Here is a 22,804-nt window from a genome sequence, read left to right as displayed (position 1 = left end):
CTAAATTGAATAGACGATTTTTTATATACAAATGCATTCACTTCATATCAAAACGAAAAAAATAAATTGAAGAATTTTGCTATTAAATTTAATATAAAATATAACCAGCGCTGTTTTAACTCTTCAAAAATCAAACTAATCCTTTTTTTAAGTAGGGTTTTTCCAGTTTCATTTCTTACGGCTCATATATTAAATATGTAATTATTAAACGTATAATAAATTGTCACCTTCTTTTTAAAGCAAATAGCCGAATTACCTCAAAAGAAATAAAACTCTATATAAGAATAATAATCAAAAAAATTTCGTACCATTTAAAGAAAAATCTTTAAAATATATGTCTTTCTAATGAAAAAAAAGGTATACCTTAATATTTAAAAAATAATTGTAATCTTCAAAAGTATGTACTGGTACTTATTATAAACACCTATATTGTACATGCACTTTCATGCTTACAAAAACATTCTCACGTCAACATTTCAACTCTGTTTTTATTACAACATCAATTCTCATCATAGTCATCATGGTCATCACACATCACATACCGCTTTCATCCAAATATTATTCACAATATGTTGCTTGATATTGAGGTTATTGTGGTCGCATATAGTCATAGTCAGCCATACGTTATTTAAAAAGGTATTATCATATCTTCATATATGCATAAGTATATTTGTTAGTTATAAGAATATGCATTTAATTTTTTATTATAAGGTCTTATATATTGTACTTTCACATACTCTAAATAAGGAAATAATATTTTATATGAATATAAGAAACAAAAGTTAATAATTTAAAATTTAAATTATTTTAAAATCAAATATTTGTTCATATACAAATTAAATGGAATTTAATCATGGACTTTTTGTAGGCATTCTTGTCGATATTAAAAATATAAGTTTGTATGATGTTATACTTGGAATAATCACATAAGATTAAGTCAAATTTTAAGTATATATTTATGTTTTTGGTTAGATATATGTAGTTTGCTTAATAAAGTTAGCTCTTTGTAGAGTTAATAATATTCTTTACTTATTAAAATATAATATTAAGAAAAAGAACAGCCACGACGATATTAAATCATTTTATTTTACTAGCTTGACATTTTCTTTCTGAATATGTTTTAACTATGTTTAATTAGGATTTTTGTATTAAGTGATTATTTCAAGTAAGTTTTAAAAAAGGATGACTTAATAAAATACCCTAACCCAAGTCAGAAATATATGAGTAATAGATAAGTAATTTATTACTAAGCCATAACTTATCAATTTTTTTTAAAATTCTTAAATGAATCTAAATTTGCTTTTCGTATTTAAGGCATATTCAGTGTAAAGACCTCAATTAACCCGAAAATTTTTTTAGGAAGTATCAAAAGATAAATAGAGTACTATCAAATTTGGTACTTATTCAAAATTATTTATTAACGTTTGTTGTAACTAAGGAAAAGAGCTCTTTATGTGATCATTAAAATTAAAAACAGTAATAAATGCGGATAAGATATTAAATGAATATTTAATATATATTTTAAGCAGAGAAATAATTTTCAGCGTTTGTTAAACGATAAAGCATTTCAAGGATATATAGAAACTGTGAGGTATTAAAATCGAAAAATGTGGTATATTTTTAAGCTATATCATGATTAAATTAAAACAAAATTTATATAAGTATTCAATTTATTTAATGTAGAGATGTTACCACTCGAATCTGTGAAAATGAAATTAAGTAAAAAGCTTAAGCGTTCTTAGGCAAGAATTTTTTTTAAAGATAATATACACAATATATTGAGGCAAATATTTTTAATATTTCATATATAAATCGGTGTTGTAATATATTTTATAATAAATTTCTTAATTAAGCTTAAAAAGAATGAAATCAAAAATATATTCTATTTATTACATTTTGTCTATTTATGTAAGACGTATGTAAGACAAGTATTTAATTTTTGGTTTAAAATAATTGCGATAATGAATACAAAAATTTATACGAAGCTTACAGTTAGAAATCTTGCATATTTATGGAGAATTTATTATTTGCAATATATATTTAAGTAAAAATCATTTAAAAATACAAAGAAGTACTTAAATATTGCTCACCATAAGTTTTAATATATTAACTTTTACTAATATTTTACCTTTAATACAAATAATCATAAACAATAATGTAGTCGGTATAATTATTGAATTATGAATATACATACAAGAATCCTCAGGCAAATATTTAATTATATATTTATTAAATATATTTAAAAATAATACATTAATTGTATAAGAGTTATAATAGAATTAATATTCAAATGTACATTTAAAATATATATATTGTAATATTCAGTACATTTTGATAGAGTTAATATATAAAACTGTTAATACAAACTAATAATGGCCGAAACAAATGAAATGATATGTGAAAACAAAAGTTATATAATTAGAAAAAGAAGTCCCAAAAAACTTAGTTACTAGTTGTATTAAAAATTATTGTCAAAGCGGTAATGCCAATGTAATAAGGTTTAATTGTATCTCATTTAAATGAATTTTGCTCAGGTATGATACAATTTCATAACTGCATTATTTGGCAACACTGCCAATATTACCAATTCTAATAAATATTGTTTAAGTTAATTAATTCAATTGGTGTGATTCCGAGTGCATTTAGTTGATAGTCTGTATGAATCATTATACATCTATAATTACCAATTTGCAATTATTATTAAGTGCTTCTTTCCTAAATCTTTTTATCCATACTTAGTTTTTATGTACTCATTAATAGCTTAAATTTAAATTTTTTTTCTAACAATTAAAAAATATAATATACAGAAAGAAACTTTTTTACAGAAAGCTACAAATGAATGAATCTTAACATTTTTATATATGAAAGAATATAGTTTGAAATCTGTAAAGTTGTACACTTGAATTATGATCAAATACTTCCCTTCCCATTTCGATAGTACAAATTTATAATTCTTATACCGAATCCATACATTTAAACAGTAATTTTATGAATCCAAAAATTTTGTAAAATATAAAAAAGTGAATAACGGAAAAAGACATCCCTGTTTTAGAATGAATATTGCGAAATTATATGATTTCAAGAATTTTCAAATATTGTAACACAACCATGCAATTTAAAGTAAAACAACAAATAATTTAATAACCAAATAAATAAAAAAGTATAAATTTTAAATGGACGTTAAGTCAAGGATAAGAATATGTTAATTATTATTAATTTATAATAATATATTCCGTTTTAAATTATACAATAATTTATAAAATAATTAAATGTAATATGTTTTATAATTTAATACAATTTAAAAGATACTCTAACTTATAAAGACATATAAATACCAATATTGATGTAGTTATAAAATCAGGACCTATAAAATTTATATAGAAAAATGTAGCCAAGCATTGGTGATTGTAAAATTTTTAATAATCTTTAATTAAGAAATAAAATAAATACATTTTTTTAAAATTCTTATTGATAACTTTTATAATGTGTATATTAAATATATACATATATGATAATGCATAACTGAATAAGTAAAAACCTGTAATAAATATTAATAGTTAAAACAAGAAATTTAATAATTTATACATATGAAATATTATTTTGTTAAAATAGTATTTTTGCTCTTCTATTATAAAATAATTTCTAGAATATGAGAATAGAAGAATTTTAATATTTTTATTACTACAGCTAACTAAAAATATGAATTTTTCCAACTCATATATATATTATAAAAAGAATTTGTTTGCAAGATGACAGTTTTTTAAACACTATTTTAAATATATGTAAGTATAATTATGTATTCGTAAAATAAAAATTAACTTAAATATTTTATTCAATATATGTTATACATAAAACAAAATTTCATTATTTTTAATAAAGTACACCATAATTATTCTAACAAACGAATTTGTTTTAATGTTATTATTACCATGGTAAGAAATCCTAATCTACTGTATAATTTGGAAACCAGTTCGCGATTTGGTTAATGTTTAATATTTATAAAACTCATTGGTTTATATATATATTGTTTTTTCAACACACAAATTAGCACAGTTCATGCATATGAATATTCATCTAATGTGACCCTAAGCAAAAGTTAATCCTCAAGCCCACATTAATTCTCAAAAAACTATAAACAAATTTGAATCAATAATCATTATCGACATATTTTTTTGAATTATTTGATATGTTCATTGCACGAAATTATTTATTTATATAATAATTTTTTTATTAATTTATGAAGTAATATTCTTTACTTATGTGTATCTAAAGTTGCAATTTCTTGCAATCCATTATATGTTTGTCTCTTTTTTATAAAAAATAAATATGTTAAAAAATGAAGTGTTAATGCACATATTCGTTCTGATGACACTTAATAATTAATTACAGTCATAAATTTCTAAAAAAAAAATGCTCTTTAATCATTTACATAGTTAATGTGTCAAATTTAGTAATTCTTTAAAATAGCCCAATATACAGTCAAGCTGAGAAACGATTTGAGAAATATTCGACATCTAAGGATTTGAGAATTATAGGGTTTTCCATAACAATAAACTTTGAATTTGATATGAAATCAGAATATAAGCTTCGATTTAAACCTTACATTAGTTTACGATTGTATATTTAGTTTATTATAAAGCGATTTAGAAATGTTTATGTCTAAATTTTTCATATATATTAATTATGTATTATTTTATGCGTTTTTAATATAAATCAAATCTTTATATTAATTTGCTATATTATATTTATATTTACAAAAATATTTTTATAAATTATATTCATATAAATAAAAGTGGTGCTGACGCTAGTACAGCATTGGTTGTACATTGTATTGACTGCAATCATGAGCCCGAAATATTGTATGTAGTGTAGTTCGATATGCTGTCATATCTCTTTCATTGTTTGTAGCTATATAGTAGGCGCGTAATAAATCCTCATTTATAGTATTAGTCCATTTTCTGCGCTATCGTGGTCTGCCAGCTACGGTGAGAGCTATATCGGAATTTATGTGCTGTTCACCGGACTGCAAAGGTGTTCCGTGGACCGGATTATTATTATTATTGTATTTATTATAATATTTTTTTTAATTCCCGCTATTTTACATTGTATATTTTGTTAGTTTCTTGAAGCTGACTATTTAAGATAGTCGAAATATCGGAAAACATCTTAATAAAATCATTTTTTTTAAATATAAATAATAGATTATACATATTGTTGCGTTTCCCCCATTTACGTGGTCGTTCGCGATCACTGGATTCTGATAAGTAATATAAATCGTAACTTGAGTTTAGTGTAACCGTTTATTATCTCTGTCTTTTTATCAAGCATACCATAATTTCTCTAAATCCCATATTTATCAAAAACTTACTTTCTAAATAAACTGACATAATAAGAAATTATCAAAGGTTACTTAAATTGTATATTCACAACAATATTATATATAGTAGTAGTAGAAGTAGTACATAGCTTTATTTTATTTAATTTTAAACATTTTACATAGAAATTTATAACAATTACATAGGCCAAACAGAGTCTGTCAGCTAATAAGGTCATGGCCACAGTTTTTAGAGATGCAAGTGGTGTCATTCACATCGATTACCTCGAGAAAGGTAAAACGATCACCGGCGAATATTATTCAAAGCTTTTAAAAAGAATTGACGTTGATTTGAAGCAAAAACGGCCGGATTTGGCGAAGAAGAAAGTGCTGTTCCATCAAGGCAAAGCACGTGTGCACACTTGTCTAGTCACGATGGCCAAAATCCACGAATTGGGATATGAACTGCTATCATATCCAGCATATTCTCCAGATTTAGCCCCCTGCGACTATTTTCTGTTACCAAACCTAAAGAAATGGCTGGGCGGTAAGAGGTTTGGTTCGAATGAAGAAATCATTACCGAAACCAATGCGTATTTTGAGAGCTTTGAGAAAACGTATTATTTGGAAGGAATAAGAAAATTAGAAAAACGCTGGACTAAATGTATCAAGCTAAATGGTGATTATGTAGAAAAATAAAATGTTATTTTGCCAAAAAAAATTTGTTTTATTCAAAAAGTCACTGACTTGTCAAACCGCCCTTGTAAATATTAAATTAAATTACTTTAACAGGTAATCAGTTCGTTAAATTTGAGCAGATATATATTTGATCGGGAATTGTAGTGTGTTTTTATAAACATTATTGTAAATTAATGCAAAAACAACAAGAAAGAAAAAAGTGGATATATACAAAATTACAAACAAAAAATTATTTTTTTTACTAGATTTATATAAATTTATGTGTAACCACTTATATAGGTATACATATATATATATATATATAAATATTATTAATATGACTAGATCAGCAGAGCAAGTGTTTAACACATTAGATGAACACTCATTCATCCTCAACGAGAATGCGCTCAGTGAAGTGCTGATGCAAGATGAAATCAAAGATCGTTATGTTGTGTTGTTTCAGTAGCTGGAGCATTTCGGAGCTAAAGATGGTCGCTCATCGTCTCCTATGCAAAAAGGCAAAGGTTAACAATCATGAGAATACGCCAAAACTTCCTTGACAGCAGCAACGAAAATTATATATATATATGACTTTTTCTATATATATATACTTTTACAACTTTGAGCTCAACGCGGCACGAGTTGGCACAATGTGATCGATCTGAAATTTTATTTCCCTTACTTTATCATCGAAAGTAATATTTTAAAAGCCAGAGATATATTTGAAAATCAAAAAAAAATTTTGCGGCCGCTCCATTTTTCAAGCATCAGTACAGATTACGTATTATATTGTTTTTTTTTACTGTTCAAAATTGTTCCTTGAAACCCTCTGTTCAGATTTCTGACTGCGCTTATGACTTGTGCTACAAATGGCACTAATGCAAATTGTAAATTAAAATACTTCATCATCCTTTATATGTGGTTTCGTAGAAATTAAAACAAAGTTATTTATAAAATTTTCTTCGATTGACAACTCCATAATCCTAAACACCTGCTAACTGACTGTGTTTGAAGATACATATGTACATAACATATATGATGCAGAATATATGACATTGTAATTAAGAAGAAAATCTGTTCAATGCTGTGAAGATGTTAAGAGTATTTTTTATCCTTAAGAGTTAATACTATATTTTTGGAAAAAACACTTCATAAAACTTCCCCGCTTTGAAGTACTTATTTATGTACATGCATGTGTAAAGCTTTAATAGATTTTTGCTTGCACTAAAAATGTATGAAGGAAGGGTATGTAAAAACTTGCTTTATGTATATTTATAAATATATTTATCAAATGCTGGATTACTTATTTGTGGAGTTTCCAAATCATTCGCAGCTGTGTTTAACATTTTTATTACGTGATATGAATATATAAAATCTCAGTTAAAGAAAATGACAAAAAGTGCTGGGAAGAATATATCTCATATAGTATTTTCAAAAATGGAAAAATGTTGATAAGTGTTGCTCGATGATCAGTTTAGTCTATTATTCCTTATATATGACATTCATAAAATAATTAAATATTTAATGTCATAATTAATGTAAAGTAACTTTATATGAAATGCAAGCAACAACCTTAAACCGGCGGGTATAAAAGGTAGTTTGTATAGTATAGGGGACCATATACTACACTCCCTATACTATACTAAATAGGACCATGGTTTAATAGCGCTAATTGCTAAATGCGTTCGTATATACTTGATATATCCCTTTTTTTAATCTTACGTATGTGCACAGTTTAAGTTTTACTTGTAATATTTTGATTTATATTTGTCATAAAACTTTTAATCATGTTTTATTATTAGACTTTATTTAATATTTAAAACTGCAAGGGTATGTGGCAAAGTTTTGAAAACTTAAATCGCTAAGGGCAATTACAATATCGGTATGCTCTTATATCTTATAAGATTTTGGTAATTACGTCCATAAATTACAATACTTTGCTCTTCAGTTATTACTCTTGTTTGGTTTGACCATTAAAATTTGCTTCGAACCAATGATGAATGGTGATTTTGAAAAGATAGTTAAGTTTGCACAGTTGTCTTCATTGTATTTTGTTTATTTTTTTCGACTTAAAATTTTAAATGTTCTACATAAATATTCATGTTAAAACTTTAAAGATGTAAACTAGCCTATTTGTATTTCTTATTTTATCTATTAAAGAAATATATGAAACATTAAAATATGTACTGGAAAGGTTACATTAATATAACGAAATTTATGTATTTTATATCAATACCTCATGCCCTTACGTTCACTATTAAAAAATATCTCAATTTAAAGGATGTTTGTATAGTTGCTTTCGTAGCTACTGAAGGAACTTTTAATAATATTCTTTCCAGTGCAATAACAAGCGCACTCTCACATTTGGGTGTAGATGATGCGCTCATCAGTTTTAGCGGTCATGTACTAACCGGGTAAATAGAGGTACTCTCTGCCCTCGTCTGGATTATACTTGTGAATGAACTGCTACAAAAACTGAAGAATGCAGGTTGAAAGATTATTGTATATGCGGATGACATTACGGTAAAAGTCACTGGAGAGTATGCTACCACCTTATGGGATGTTCTGCAGAATGGCCTTAATATCCAAAACAAATGAACACTAAATTGTGGCGTTGGGATTAAACCCAGCAAAACTGAAATCGTCGTCTTTACCAGGAAACATGGGTTCCCAATCTTTCTCCACCCTATATTCAAGGTTCTGCGATACTATTTACTGAGAAAGTAAAATTGTTAGGTATTGTTTTCGATAGAAAACTCAGTTGGAAAAATATTTCAGAGCGCGCTAGGAAAGCAAACATTGCGCTGTTCTTATGCCAGAAAGCTATTGGTAAAAGAGTGGAGATTACAACCACGCATTGCTCAGTGGCTACACACGAGTGTCATTAGACCAATACTTTTGTAAGACATAACCGTGGACGGCTCTTGATAAATCTTCGTACTGTTCTGTACCTAACAGGGCTCAGGGCAGGGCTAAACTCTGCTCTGTGTACAACACTAGCTATGACATTAGATTTACTGCTTCACTTAATGCCACTTGACATCATCAGCAAACATTTGGCAGCATCATCTGCTTTAAGACTCAAAGATACATCACAATGGAGGCAGAAGTGACTGTTAAAGAAAGCTTCAGCTTGTCTAGTAGTAAATAATATACTTGATAGGAATATATACTATCGTATAGTGAAGCGCTTTAAAGTCCTTGAGTTCAGTCCATTTACGGAAGTCTTTGACTGCTACACATCACTTAATGAGATGTCGACGCGGTCCTTATCTCTTTACTCTGGTTTCTCGGTCATAGGGATATTTTCGGCAATTGCAAAGCAGACGAGCTAGCCAGACGGGGTGCTTCAGGAAACCACTCGGAACATCTAAACAACCTGGTCATATCGTTGATACCATGCAATTTGGTATTGAGTTCTTTCTGTGCCAAAATTTTTAATAAAAGATGGGAATGCCTGACGAAATGCAGGTATCTGTTTACGATTTGGTCACACACCAATAGAAGAAAATCAAACTCTCTTATAGAAATGTCCCTTAGAGATATCAGTCTTGCAATAGGTTTACTCACAAGTCAATGTATTCTAGGTAACCATGCTAGAAGACTAAAACTCCTTTTCAACCATATCTGCTGCAGTTGTGGTGAGGACAATGAAATTGCAACCCACCTACTTTACTTCCGTCTAGCACACGCGTGGCGCCGCCTTAACACTTTAGAGGCTTTCTTTTTTAGGATCTTGGCGAACTTCAGGACCTCCCTTTGAATAGCATCAAAAGTTTTGCCAAAAGTTCTAAATGGTTTTAACCCTTAGTTTTTTAATAATATGGTAGCATGGACTATATGACGGTTCATTTTATGTAACGGGTACCAAACCCTGTACACAACTATTAGTTCATTACCCAACAAGTATCAGATGACTCTCTAGGGATGCCACATGCAGGATGTGTCACATCTTGGATTGAGGACGGCTAGGATCGAACTGACAATTTTTAAGTTAAATGCAATCAGATATGAGGCTCGTTCTTCGAACAATTTTATACGTTTAATTTCTTAATAATATAATTTTATAATAATAATTCATAATACAATTAAGTGTTATGATTTGTAATATAGAGTACATAACTGAATTAGCAAAAAATGAGGAACTTTTTTGGTTGACCTTCATATTTAAAGTGGGAAAAGTTTGAACTTGATACTTAAAATACCGTAGTTAATTTTATTTTACTTTGTAGTTTTATTTTTAAATTATAGATATTCTATATGAAAAAAGAAGTGATTATTTGTTGTAAATTGCCAGCTTTTATTTAATATAAAATATTAATATTACAATATTTAATATTGCAGATCAGAATAATAACTTAAAGCATTTTCGAAAATGCTAAATATACAGGAGGATTTCATTTATAGCAACTTTAAAACAATTTGGAACAAAATGTTTCCTTTACGTATTTAACACATCTGTTCGCATATGTCAAAAACTATTTAAAGTAGGAATTATTGATTAAAATTATGGACAACACTTACCACTCACCAAATATCAAATATTTATTGACAGACCAACATTCGGAAGTAACAAGTCAAACGTACACATAAACGCTCTTTATTCGATTTTAAGTGAACTGGAATCGCAGAGACTATCCATCATCCATTCAAAACATGTATCACCAAAGGCTTATTTGTCCATCCCTGAAGTATTTTCAAAAAGGGTTAATTGTGTACTGAAAGAATTTTATAAATAATTCTATTTTCGTACCAATAATCCTTTAAACTTTTTTTTAACATAGCAACATCAATGTGACGCAATCAACGGAGTTTAATTTGTATAAAGAGAATTTTAAATTTGTTAACATTTTGAAAAAGTTGGTCGAAAGCTACGTGGAAAATGTATTTGCTCTCAATTAAAAATTTATTATTGCTGTGGCGGTGTTCTTAAACCAAAATACTAAAAATCGAAAGAACACTACTATTTCTAGTAGAATTTTTAAATTCACTTTTATTAAGGTTATTACTATATTTATTTTAAAAAATATAAAAATATCATTCATATAATGACCAAAAGTTCGGAAATGGATTAGGTTAGAGTTCTTAATATTTGTTTTTTGTTGAGCTTTAGCGAGTATTCTTGTTTTTAAAAAAATAACATACAATATATATATATATACCACTTATATACCACCACTTATTTTAATTGTTGATTGCAAGCAAAAATTACTATGTATTAAATTATTTATAACAGATATTTCGGTCTATTTATTAGACTATTTTCTATGTTATTGATGTTTTTTTCATTTGTTTAATAAATATCAAAAGTCAAATCTATATGAGTATATGAACTCAAATAATACATGTATGACAATCAATGTTTTTCATTGTCAAATTAAAAAATTGTGAGTATGTGATAGCCTATTAATTTGTACTAATTTTTGTCACCATTTTTTGTTCACTCTTTTAGATTTCCATAATACACAGTATTGAGTAATTACAACATTCTGTCTGTGCAATTTTTTTTCCTGCTGATAATTTTTACGCCTTCGAAAATAAGCGTATTGCTTATTTTAATGCAATGTGTTGCTAGAATTTGTTTTGATCAATAGATGTGGTACTATTCTACAGATCATGTTTGTATCCTCTAATTTTTGTTCGAAGTCTATTTTTAGTTGTTCCAATATATACCAACAGGTATATGTCACCACCACAAGAATTTTTTTGTACCAAATTATATTCATCCTTTTTAGGTGGAAGCATCGAAAGCCACCGTGTGGGACTTTAACCCACTAAACCACCTCTAAGGAATGAAAGGAGAAGATTTCCACGGCAATGAGGAAACTTCATTCCAGTAGACGAAGGAGAGAGAAGAGAGTAAAGAGACCTAACACGTAGCAAGCAAAGTTCATCTAGATCAGAGATCATGGGCCTAAAATGAGGAAAATTGGAAGTAGTGAAGGGGGAGGGGTTATGGCAAAGGCGCGAGTGTACTAAAGGTAGACTCTGTGACCAGGATCACGAGAGCCACGGTTATATAAAGGGATGACGGAGGGATCTGAGTCCCACTCATCAAAATAATGAGAGATGAATTGAGGAGGTTTATGGCGTAAGGCCTGAATGAGGTCAGGAGGAAGAGAGGTAGGAGCAAGGATATCAGGAGGGAGGTTGTGGAGCCTGGTGAGATACCTACGGGCGAGTGAGAGAAGGTACTCATCAATGCAAGTAACTTTGGCGGAATTAAAAAGGGCGGAGATTGAGAAGTGTTTGCCGTTAGGCTTGCGTTTGTAGTTGGTGCAATCACGAATGAGCTTGCGCTCGAAAAGACGGATTCTTTCCATCTGGGCAGAGGAGATTGCAGACCAAATAGGGAAAGCGTACGTTAGGAGAGGACGAATAAGCTGTTTGTAACAGAGAAGCTTAACTTTACAGTTAAGCTGATTGTGCCTGCGAAGGGCATTGTTAAGTTGTATGTGCCTGAACCGCGCATTGCGAATGGCATAGTCAACATGAGGTATAAAGTTGTGACGAGTGGAAAGAACAACACCGAGATATTTAAGCTTGGACACAAGCAGAATGGGGGTGTTATCAAGCTTAAGCTTGATGGAAGAGGAGTCAAAACCACCGGAGTGATCTCTTTTAAGGCCTAAAAGAGCTATTGCTGAAATCTTATCGGTGTTGAGTTTAATCTTCCAATGGGTATAATACTTAAGGAGGGACTTGAGGTGAGCATTAAGCTCATTGGAGATGCGGGAGGGGTTAGCCGACCGCATGAAAATAAGGCAGTCGTCAGCAAAGCAAATTTGCTTGACGGGGGTCTGAGGAATGGGAATGTCAGAAGTAAATAGGTTGAAGAGGAGGGGGCCAAGTACCGAACCCTGAGGGACACCGGCGGCGATAGGAAAGTCGCGGGAAAGAGAGGAACCGACTCTAACTTGAAAGGATCTATCAGAGAGGAAATTGTGAACAACACAGCATAGTGTTTGAGGGAAGCCGAACTGGCGCATCTTATGAATCAGACCTTCGAATTATATTCATCCATTTTATGCGTTGTTCTTTTGTAAAAACACCAAATTTTTTTAAGTAATTTCGGTCATGCTATTTTGCTGGTTGATTTGTTAGTATTTCAACTTTTGTAAATATTAAGGTAACAATAATGACGATCTGCCTTTTCGCCCGTTAATTTATACAGTGTTCTTTGCAACACATTACTGCTTTTTACTAAACAACAAACCAATTTTTGTGTAGTTATCAAACAGCAAATTGTATTGTAAAATTGTACAAAAAACTACAGGGAAGAAATTAAATCTTATTAATTTTGCCTGCTTATCTATTTACACATTGCCTTAATAATTTTCATTTGTAATGAAAACAATGACACAATTAAAAGTATTCTTATTAAGTCACTTCATCTATATTCGTTCGACAAAACATGATTTCATTATCCGCAAAATATTCATTGATCCAAAACATTCGTAATGAGTAACTGCTTTCACTAATAATTAATCAAATATTACTAAACAAAATGTTTCGAAAACTTAGTTTTTGAAATCCAGTAACAAATTATTTTTTTTTTTGAATTTAGTTGTAAAGATTTCAAGTAGCAGCAAAAGTAAATTTTCAACCTATTCAATGTATTGTTTATTTCTAAAATATTTGTTTCTTATTTATTAATAGTATATATTTTTATGTATATATGCGCCTTTAACAAAAAAACGCGTTTATTAAATGTTCTTAAGGATTTTAACACGTATTTATTTAAAATAGATTTGGAAAAATTTGCAAAACTTTCACTTTCAACGATTAAATAATCTACAATGTTTTGTCAAATAAGAATTCACCCAATGCTCCAGGACCCATCTTTATAAGTTGACTCCATTTTCCAGCTAATTCTCGTTTGCCATGTAACTGCTCTTCAAGGTAAACGCCGGTCAACCAGTCAACAATATGATAATAGTTTTTATTTGTTTCACAGGATTTAATTAAAGCGCGAATGGATTTAGTCACTTTTTCTTCCAATTTTAGAGCGTATATAAAAGCATCAGCAGCACTACTCTTGGAATCAAGTTTAATTTCTAAAGCATCATTCAAAGACCTACCTTTAATTTTTAAACTCCTCTGTACAGAAATAAATTAGAATTTATAAATATACAATATAAACAATGCAGCTCAACTTACTGAATTGTCATCCTTCTCTAAAATCTGTAAAGAAATAAATTAAAATGTATAAATGTACAATATAAACAATTCTGCTTGACTTACTGAGTCTTTCTTGATAAGTTCTTCAACATTATTCAAATGGCCACGCATAGATAGATATTCTATTAATTTCGTAGCATGTTCTCTTTCTTCCTTAGCAGCCTTAAAAAAGAAATCAGCAATACCAGGACGATTAATCACATCTTGCGCAAAATGTGCCCCAATATATAAGTATGTATACGAAGCATCTATTTCCATGCGCGTTTGGCTTATAGCATCTGTATAACATTCTGCCTTCTCTAAGTCGATCCACTCCGAAAAATTAACAGAATCAACTGAGCCTGTATGTGAAATCAAATTTATTATTAAAAATATTTCAATAGCTATAAGCAGTTAATTTTTTTCTATTTTTGAAATTGTACATTCAAAACATTGTTTGAATCAAATTTATTAAATATTCTAAACTAATTTTAATTTGCTTCTCTTATTTCATTTCCCACATATTCGTCGTTTTTTGTTGCATATTTTATTTCATTGAATAATAGCCTAACAACGAACAAGTTGCCTTTTTTTCTGTTAGTTTAATTTACTGCGTAAATAATTTATATACATATGTTGGGATATTACTTACATGTGTTTTTTCCTGCATAGCAAGACGCAGAAAGAAGAAGTAATCCAAGTAATATTTTCATCATTTTGATCAATTGTATTTAATTATTTGTATTAATATAATTCGTGAGAATTTACAAATATTAAAGTTCTGTAAATTCCAAAGAAATAAATTAATTATTATAGCCTGTAATAGAATATTTATCGATATGTTTACTTTTATCAAATTGTCAAAGCCTTTATACGCACTGGTACAGAAGGCAATCGCAATTGTTACTGTTTGTCACAACTGTCCTTATAGAATGCGTTTTAAATTCAGACTGTCTGTTTTCAATTTCGCGAGTACACTTTTAAACTGTGTGCAATTGCTTCTTTGTTATCTTGCTACAGTATATTTCAACATAAATACTCAACAACTTATAAGTAATGATAATTTTTTGTTTTTTTTTCAATTTATTCACACGACTCTATAAACATGCATAACTTTTCTTTAAAAATATTCAATATCAATTGCAGCAACAATGGCAGCTCAACATGGATGACACTCGATTACATTTTATTATTTTCTACGATTTTCTGGTCGGCTCTTATCTCTTTCTTTTCAAAGCATGGTTGCCAAAGTTTTTGTTTTTGGAAATGTATATATTAGTGGCATTTATAAGAAAAAGAACCTATCGAAAATTGAATTGTACAGTTTCAGTAAATAATATATCAAACAACAATCTGAATATTCTTGTCGTTTTAAATTTATATATGTATAAAAAACTACTCATATATTAATTTGTTGAATACTAACATGTTTTCGAAGCAAATTACGATATCTCAATATATACAGATGGCTTGAAAATGAGCGGTGGGGCAGGAGCAGGAATCTTCGCACCATCTAAAAATATAAATATCTCTCTTAGGATACCTAATGAAGCTACGGTTTTTCAGGCTGAAATCCTAGCAATAAAAGAAGCCTGTCGGTAAATTGCAAGCCACATCGAGAACAGATGTAGTGTTGCTATTTTTATTGACAGCCAGGCAGCAATTAAAGCTCTTGAATCCTTTATAACAAAATCAAAAATAGTAAAAGAATGTAGAGAAGCAATCGACGAGCTAAACCGGTTGGCCGATATCACACTCATCTGGGTTCCTGGGCATAGGAACATCGTAGGGAATGAGAAAGCTGATAGTTTAGCCCGCTCTGGTGCCTCCCTAGATGCGTCACTGGCGGTATCAGTCTATATTACCCTGGAGACCATCAAAAGAAGTACCTTTCTTTACTTTCTGCAACTCGCCAATAACAGATGGAAAGCACTAAGGTCATGTGCAACTTCCAGGTTAACGTGGCCCACTTATAATAAAAATAAATCTCTGGAACTCATCAAAAAAGATCGCGTAAACACTGCAAGGCTTATTGCGGTTCTTACTGGTCATTGGTGGTTAGGAACTCACGCAGAGAAACTGCGTATTCCCCATAACTCTCACTGCAGAAGTTGTGGAAACCCGCGGGAGAAAGAAACAATAATACATTTTCTCTGTGAATGCCCAGCTCTAGCATCCAGAAGATATAGGTTCTTAGGAAAATATTTTTGTGATAGTCTATCAGACTGCTCAATGGTAAGGATGAAAGACCTGTTAAATTACCTAAATTCGGTGGGATGGATTTAGTCTCTACTCTTCTATACTAGGGTTCTTGCGAGGAATGTGGTAACAAAACGGCGAAAAATCGCTAATTGAGGTACATTTGAAGTTATCTTATGACCTGCCACTGCAACCAACCAACATGTTTTGGAATTAGAGACATTTCAACAGCAATCTTATCAAACTGTTCTTCGGTGCTTCTATTATATTATCGATATTAAGTTTTTATCTTAATTTACCTCATTGTGAGAAGATCAAAAAATAATACATAGTATCAACCATTATGCAATACACAATACTTAATATGTAGAATTACCATTATATATTATTAACTGAATTATTGAGTAAATATACGAATATTTGATAATTTATATCATTATATGAGCAATTATACTGGATATTAAGCTAGAAATCCTAGCTTATGATACATGTGGAAACAGATAACATGAATGAGATAATGATATGCCCGTAAATAATAAAAAAAAATTCACTGGAGGTGGTAACCCTTAATGATTGGAAAATTTTTAAGTACGTAATTTGCTGAGTCATATATTTGGGATTAATATTGTTATTTTGTTATATATAACGTAGCTTTTATGCATTTTTATAGCATTGGAGTTACAATATTATTAAATAATTATCAGAAGGCAGCCATGTTTTTTGCTTTGTTCGAGAAATTTATATGCATATGAGAGAGAGCTGGTGTAATAAGTCCAAAGAACGAGTGCAAAAGTAAGAAACACATCGCAGTCAATCGATAAAAACGACGAGCAGAAGTTGAAATAAAAACAGTCTAAATTTCGTCTTTAATAAAGGAAAAGCATTGATACCTTCTATACCAGTGTGTATAAAGGTACAAATTGAATATATTAAAAGCAACGACTTTTACAAACTCTGAAAATAAGTGAAAGCTGTAAAAATATAATTAAAAATTTGTAAGTTATTTGCTGCGCATATATATATTTCGAACAAAACATTTATATATGATATTTTACAACGCAAAAAGAAGCAATCGTTTTTTATGTCATAAGAAAATTAATAAATGTCTAGAATAGTATATAGCATTATTATCCAACATTTTTGTTTCAGCACAAATTGAACCTGAAAAAATGAAGTTGTTTGCCTTCATTTTGGTGTCCTGTCTATGTGCTGCTGTGTACGCAGCCACAGAAAAGAAAGAAACAGCCACAGAAAAGAAAGAAACATGGACGACGTCTAATAATTGCAACATGTTGTTGGAAAGAGTCTGTTTACAACCATCACCTCTTAGTAAACTTACAAAAAATGTGCTGTATTTGTTTGTTAAATTATTAAATCTTTATTTTTTTAGAAATAGACGGAAAAATTGCTGAGCTCTGCAATGCGAAATATAATATTTTTGATAATAAGCATGTGAGTGATTATGTCGGGGAGCTCTTATTTAAATCCTATGAGTACCTATATTTGGCTACACGTTTCGGTGCATATCAAAAAAATCGTTCTGGATTCCAAAAGTTATACAAAGAACTATCAGATAAGCATTTTGACGAGGCAATTGATTTAATAAAACATATTAATAAACGTGGTGTTTCTATCAATATGCTGGAGATAATTAGTAATTCTAAGGAGTATAAAAAAGATGTGAAATTTTATAGTCTTGACAAAGATGAACTGCATTCTTTAGGTATTGCATTGGACATAGAAAAAGAACTGTTTGAGAAGGCTGCAAATGTTACTAATCACGCAATTCACGACATCGATAATACCGAAAAAAATGGGCGTCATACTAAACATTATAAACACCGTGATCCGGAATTTGCTCATTACTTTGAGGAAAAGTTCTTGGGTTCTCAAGCAGAAACTGTGCGTAAATTATCTGGTTATTTTAATGATTTATTGAAAATAGTGCGCGACGAACAGCAAGAGCTGGGCTTTTATATGTTTGATGAGTATTTGCAAAAGCAGTAAATTCATTTTTAAAAATTGAGTTACTGTATTTCAAATTTTTAATATTTTATAAATTTTATGTAAATACAATTTGGTGATTATTAATAAACTTCTTTTGAGCAGAATTAATATGTTAAAATGTTTATTTTTAAATGTTTCATAGCAATTGACATCATATGATTTCATATTATAGAAACGTTTTTTGAAAACAAATACAAAGTGGAAACAAAAACTAACAAAAAATATACGAATTTTCAAATATGACTTTCCAGTGTCTCAACTAAACATTATCTAAAAAATGTTTTTGGTGTAATTATTGTTTTCTTTATAACCTGCGTATGTTGCATAGAAAAAAGAAAAGATTTGTCAAGAAATTAGTGATAAATGCAAGGAATCGTCGTAGTATCAGAAATAATCAAATTTCAGAATCAGTTTTGTCCATGTATTTGTTGTAAAAATCGCAAGTTATTTGAAAATGATTTTAAGCTAAATGTTGTAATGTACAAATACATGGAATATGTATGGATATTTACTAAGGTGAACGAATGTTTGTAATTACATCAACAACACTCAATATACCATAAACTCTAGATAAGATTTTTTCAGTTTGAGCTAACGATGTAGTACCAAAGCAAGATGGAGTAAGCTGTTCACATTTTAATTACCATGATTTTTTATTACTCAATGTGTACTCCAAAAAACTGGAATTTTTAGGGAGTCAGCCTTGAAGGTATTAGGCGACCCTAATTAAAATTGTTGCTATAGAACCTCTCATTAAGGTCACTTACAGAGTAGAACATCAATGCAAACAAATAAAAGTCATTCTTCACTAGTAATACTTTTTCTGCTCTGCTACTATAAATGTATATACCATTGTAACTATGCATTTACAGTACATGAATTCTTACCTAACATTAGCTTGAAGACAATACAATATATGAACATGAATCGATTTATTCTTTTAAAAACAGTGTCTGCGTTGATAATGCTGTGTTGGGTTTCTATGATCAGTCGTTAGCTCATTACTAGAAACACTATAGTTTTTGCAATTAGTGTCAGATGTGAACCTGTAACTTCGTATAATTATGTACTGATAATGATATTTTTCACAACTTTGATGTAAATTAGAATATCGACTATTCATCCCATTCGATGCAGGTAAGGTCAGATGGCCTTTATCTATGACTAGGTTAGCTTTACATTTGGATAAAGTAATACATTTCTAGCATTCATCTTATAATACTATTTTTAGCCGAACTATTTCAACAATAACACCTCGATATTAAACTTGTTAATATAGATTTGCATATTACTATTCTATAGAATACAGTTTGTTTTTTGGTTTACTTAGGTTTTCAAATATTTTTGGTTTATTTAAGTTTGTTATACTGAAGTATTCGATATACATAACAATTTTCTATTTAAATAATATAATTATACAATTTTAAAAGTTAGTAATATGGATACAGTTATTAGTAAAGGGAGGAAGGAATACTTTAACAAGGCTATATAATTGAACTAATTTCAAAAGTGTACACTTAAGAATCGAATTAATTGAGGCGTAATATAAGTTAAATCTTGTTAATATAGCAAGGAAACACGTAGAACTACCGTCAATTAAGCGTATTTGAATTACCCATAATTCTATAATTAATTTGCCCATATACATAAATGGCGTCATCAAATCAGACTGAAAGATGCGTGCGATTGTGCAATAACAGATTACAAATGATGAAGGAATTGCTCAGTATCGCCCAACGGTATCGCATCGTTCCAATTGTCGAATAAAATGTTAAGCGGCAATAATTGCTCTGTATTTTTGGGTTAGTTTTATGGAGAAAACGGGCTATTATATAATAATCCATTTAATATTAATTGCCATGATTTAACATTAGGTTTCGTTTTTCTCTCGAAACTTCTGTGTGCATTGAAACATGCTTTTATTAATTTTATTGCCGTGAACAATGCTTTAAGGGTGCTTTTTTCGTGTGGAATACCTTTTTTAACTCATAATTGTACTGCAACAGTTAAGCATTCATCCTTTTTTTGAGTGTATGGTATTTGGAAAACTATTTCATTTTTATAATAACATTAATATTTGTGAATAATATTTTTTTAGAAATGAAAATATGGAAATAAATGAAAAAGGATTTAAATTTATGCATTTTAATTAGGTGTACGGCGCAATTAAAATTTAAATTAAAAACCGTATGCACCATATGGATATTTGTTAGGCTATGGCGTAGTGCTGTGAAAATTATGATTACCATATTTTTAAGTAAATACCAGTCAGTCCATCTATCACGTCAGCATAGAGAATGGAACTTACTTATTAATTGACGACTATCAATAGAATTTTTCTGGACTTTCAGACTTTCAGTTAATCTTTCTTGATCTTTCTAGCATTGGAAAATTCAAAGGTAACCAGTGTTTTTGTATACAAATGTAGTTCTGCAGTTTGTTGTTTTTGTATACAAATGTAGTTCTGCAGTTTATTAAATGCAAATAAAATATTTTCATTCGATAAACATTTTAATTTAGATATTATGTTTTATGTCCTATGTCTTGTTTTTGCGTAATTTTGATTAATAAGTCTACTTATGTATGTGTTTGTCTTTTCATTTCCAATAGTTTGAAGATCGTATCTTCAGAAACCAGAAATTTGTCCCTATATTCAGTTATAGACAAGTATAATATATTTTTTTAAACGAGTTTTAATGTAAACTTAATTTCATTTATAAATTATTATTTTAGTTTTTACATGATTAAGGTTTTTACCTTATCGATAATAAAGTATTAAACATTTTTTTTTAAATCGTTTTGTTGTTGTAGGAATATTCTATATTAGTGTATTCCAATATATTCTTTGAAATATTCTATCACAAAGGAAGGAATTCTAAATGACAGCATTACAAAATATCATTAATAAAACACTTTTAAAGCGAGTAAAAAATTAAAAATACAAATAAAAACGATATATAGACTTGATAAAACTATAGATTGATAAAAAGCTGCCATCCAACATAAGACATAAGTATACATTGTTAACCGTTCAAATATCCTACTTACTCCCTATTTTTTTCTTAAAGTTCAGTTAATTAAGATAAAAGTTAATAGCCCTCAGAATTATGGAATCCAACGGTCATATTTTGTGTTTATAGTTAAACAAAAAAAAAATTTAATAATAAAACTATTCAACCTCATAGCTTGTAATATTTCAAATGAAATAAAGAAGATTACTTTTATTTTTGCATATAAAATTTTTTTTATTCAAATGTTTGTAATAATTTGAAAAATCAGGAAGTGAAAAAATTTGAGTATCACTTGCTTTTGTAAGTTATCACTGTACTTTACATATAAAAATAAAAGCAACCACTGAGTGCACCGTTTCGAATGAGCATATCATTTTGTCAGCTTGCCAATCGAATAAGGCTATTCCCCAGTTAATTTGCAAACATGAATGGTCATTCCGTTCTGCAAAGTCGAAAGAGGTATGTATGTCTTTCCATCTATTTGAAATCATTGCTCACAAACTTCGATGCGACGCACACAACTGTACCAGTTGCTACAAAAATTTATTGTTTTTCATTTAATAAATGTGATTTTGTTTTTGTTTGATTCTACATACTTGAAACTTAATTTGTTACATAGATGCGAACAGTGGTTGAACTGCGCGTAGATAAATAATATTGCCTACTTGAACCACTAACCAGAAGTTATGAAAACTCATTCTTCTATTAGAATGAACGAGTATTGAAGTATGTATGTACGTAGTTAAGGACCGAGACGTATTCATATGCAAATATTATTACTTGGCTTAAGGTTGCCTCATACAATTATTTCGTTGGCTTTGTTCATTCAATGAACATAATTTGTTTTTATTGTGAGTGAAATTTAATATTAATAGCAATTTTAATATCTAACGTGGAAGGAAGTTACTTTCGAATTTATTTAAAACTTGTACGCAGTTGCCGATTCAAATAATATTCGTCGCATAAATTAGAATTCAATGAATCATAATTTGTCTACTAAATTGTAATAAATTATTGATTGTCGATTAAACATTTGAATAACGATGTAAATTAATAGTTGTACTTAAGATATGAATTATATTTAAAAGTTATAAATAAATTGGGAAAATTTAATTAGATATGGGACACCAAATCTTAAAATACTTGTTAAAACGTTCTTACAGATATTACATGTAGCAATACATATCAATTATACAATTATATTTTCGCTAATCGGAATTTAAATGTTTTTGTATGATATAGAAATTTTTCCACTAGAATGATGAAATATTATCTCTATCGCGATCGTTAATAGTGAACCAAACTTTTTATTGCTTTTTTGCTTTCGCGGTAATGTATGGGTATATTTCTCATCAAGATAGTTGTCTTCTATTTTGACGAGAAATATACCCATATATTACCGTAAAAGGATTACCGCAAAACTGAAGCAGCTTTT

General features: G+C 29.2%; 2 protein-coding genes across 2 annotated transcripts; one reads left to right on the top strand and one right to left on the bottom strand.

The window, feature by feature from the left end:
* Window positions 1–13,694: 13,694 nt before the first annotated feature.
* On the bottom strand, window positions 13,695–15,344 carry LOC119679915 (ferritin subunit-like). The gene is made up of 5 exons (XM_038092507.1): window positions 15,000–15,344; window positions 14,805–14,933; window positions 14,237–14,514; window positions 14,153–14,176; window positions 13,695–14,092 (listed from the first exon to the last, which is right to left on the bottom strand). Exons 2-5 carry the CDS (start codon window positions 14,866–14,868, stop codon window positions 13,787–13,789), a joined length of 672 nt encoding a protein of 223 aa, XP_037948435.1. The 5' UTR covers window positions 14,869–14,933; window positions 15,000–15,344; the 3' UTR covers window positions 13,695–13,786.
* A 1,587-nt stretch (window positions 15,345–16,931) lies between these two features.
* On the top strand, window positions 16,932–18,460 carry LOC119680666 (ferritin-1 heavy chain-like). Its single transcript, XM_038093594.1, has 3 exons — window positions 16,932–17,346; window positions 17,501–17,680; window positions 17,742–18,460. Exons 2-3 carry the CDS (start codon window positions 17,521–17,523, stop codon window positions 18,356–18,358), a joined length of 777 nt encoding a protein of 258 aa, XP_037949522.1. The 5' UTR covers window positions 16,932–17,346; window positions 17,501–17,520; the 3' UTR covers window positions 18,359–18,460.
* Window positions 18,461–22,804: the final 4,344 nt, after the last annotated feature.

This window comes from Teleopsis dalmanni, chromosome 2, assembly GCF_002237135.1.
Source record: "Teleopsis dalmanni isolate 2A chromosome 2, ASM223713v2, whole genome shotgun sequence".
Classification (NCBI taxonomy): domain Eukaryota; kingdom Metazoa; phylum Arthropoda; class Insecta; order Diptera; family Diopsidae; genus Teleopsis; species Teleopsis dalmanni.
The sequence above is the reverse complement of the archived record's forward strand: the minus strand, read 5'-3'. Positions and strand labels throughout refer to the sequence as shown.

What these genes read in the sequence shown, in the direction of transcription:
- LOC119679915 (XM_038092507.1), bottom strand. Translation starts at nt 14,868, where the DNA reads ATGATGAAAATATTACTTGGATTACTTCTTCTTTCTGCGTCTTGCTAT. An exon ending in CTATGCAGGAAAAAACACAT is followed by an intron (nt 14,515 to 14,804) that starts GTAAGTAATATC and finishes TTTCACATACAG; the next exon opens with GCTCAGTTGATTCTGTTAAT. An exon ending in AACTTATCAAGAAAGACTCA is followed by an intron (nt 14,177 to 14,236) that starts GTAAGTCAAGCA and finishes ATTTCTTTACAG; the next exon opens with ATTTTAGAGAAGGATGACAA.
- LOC119680666 (XM_038093594.1), top strand. Translation starts at nt 17,521, where the DNA reads ATGAAGTTGTTTGCCTTCATTTTGGTGTCCTGTCTATGTGCTGCTGTG. An exon ending in TTTACAACCATCACCTCTTA is followed by an intron (nt 17,681 to 17,741) that starts GTAAACTTACAA and finishes TTATTTTTTTAG; the next exon opens with AAATAGACGGAAAAATTGCT.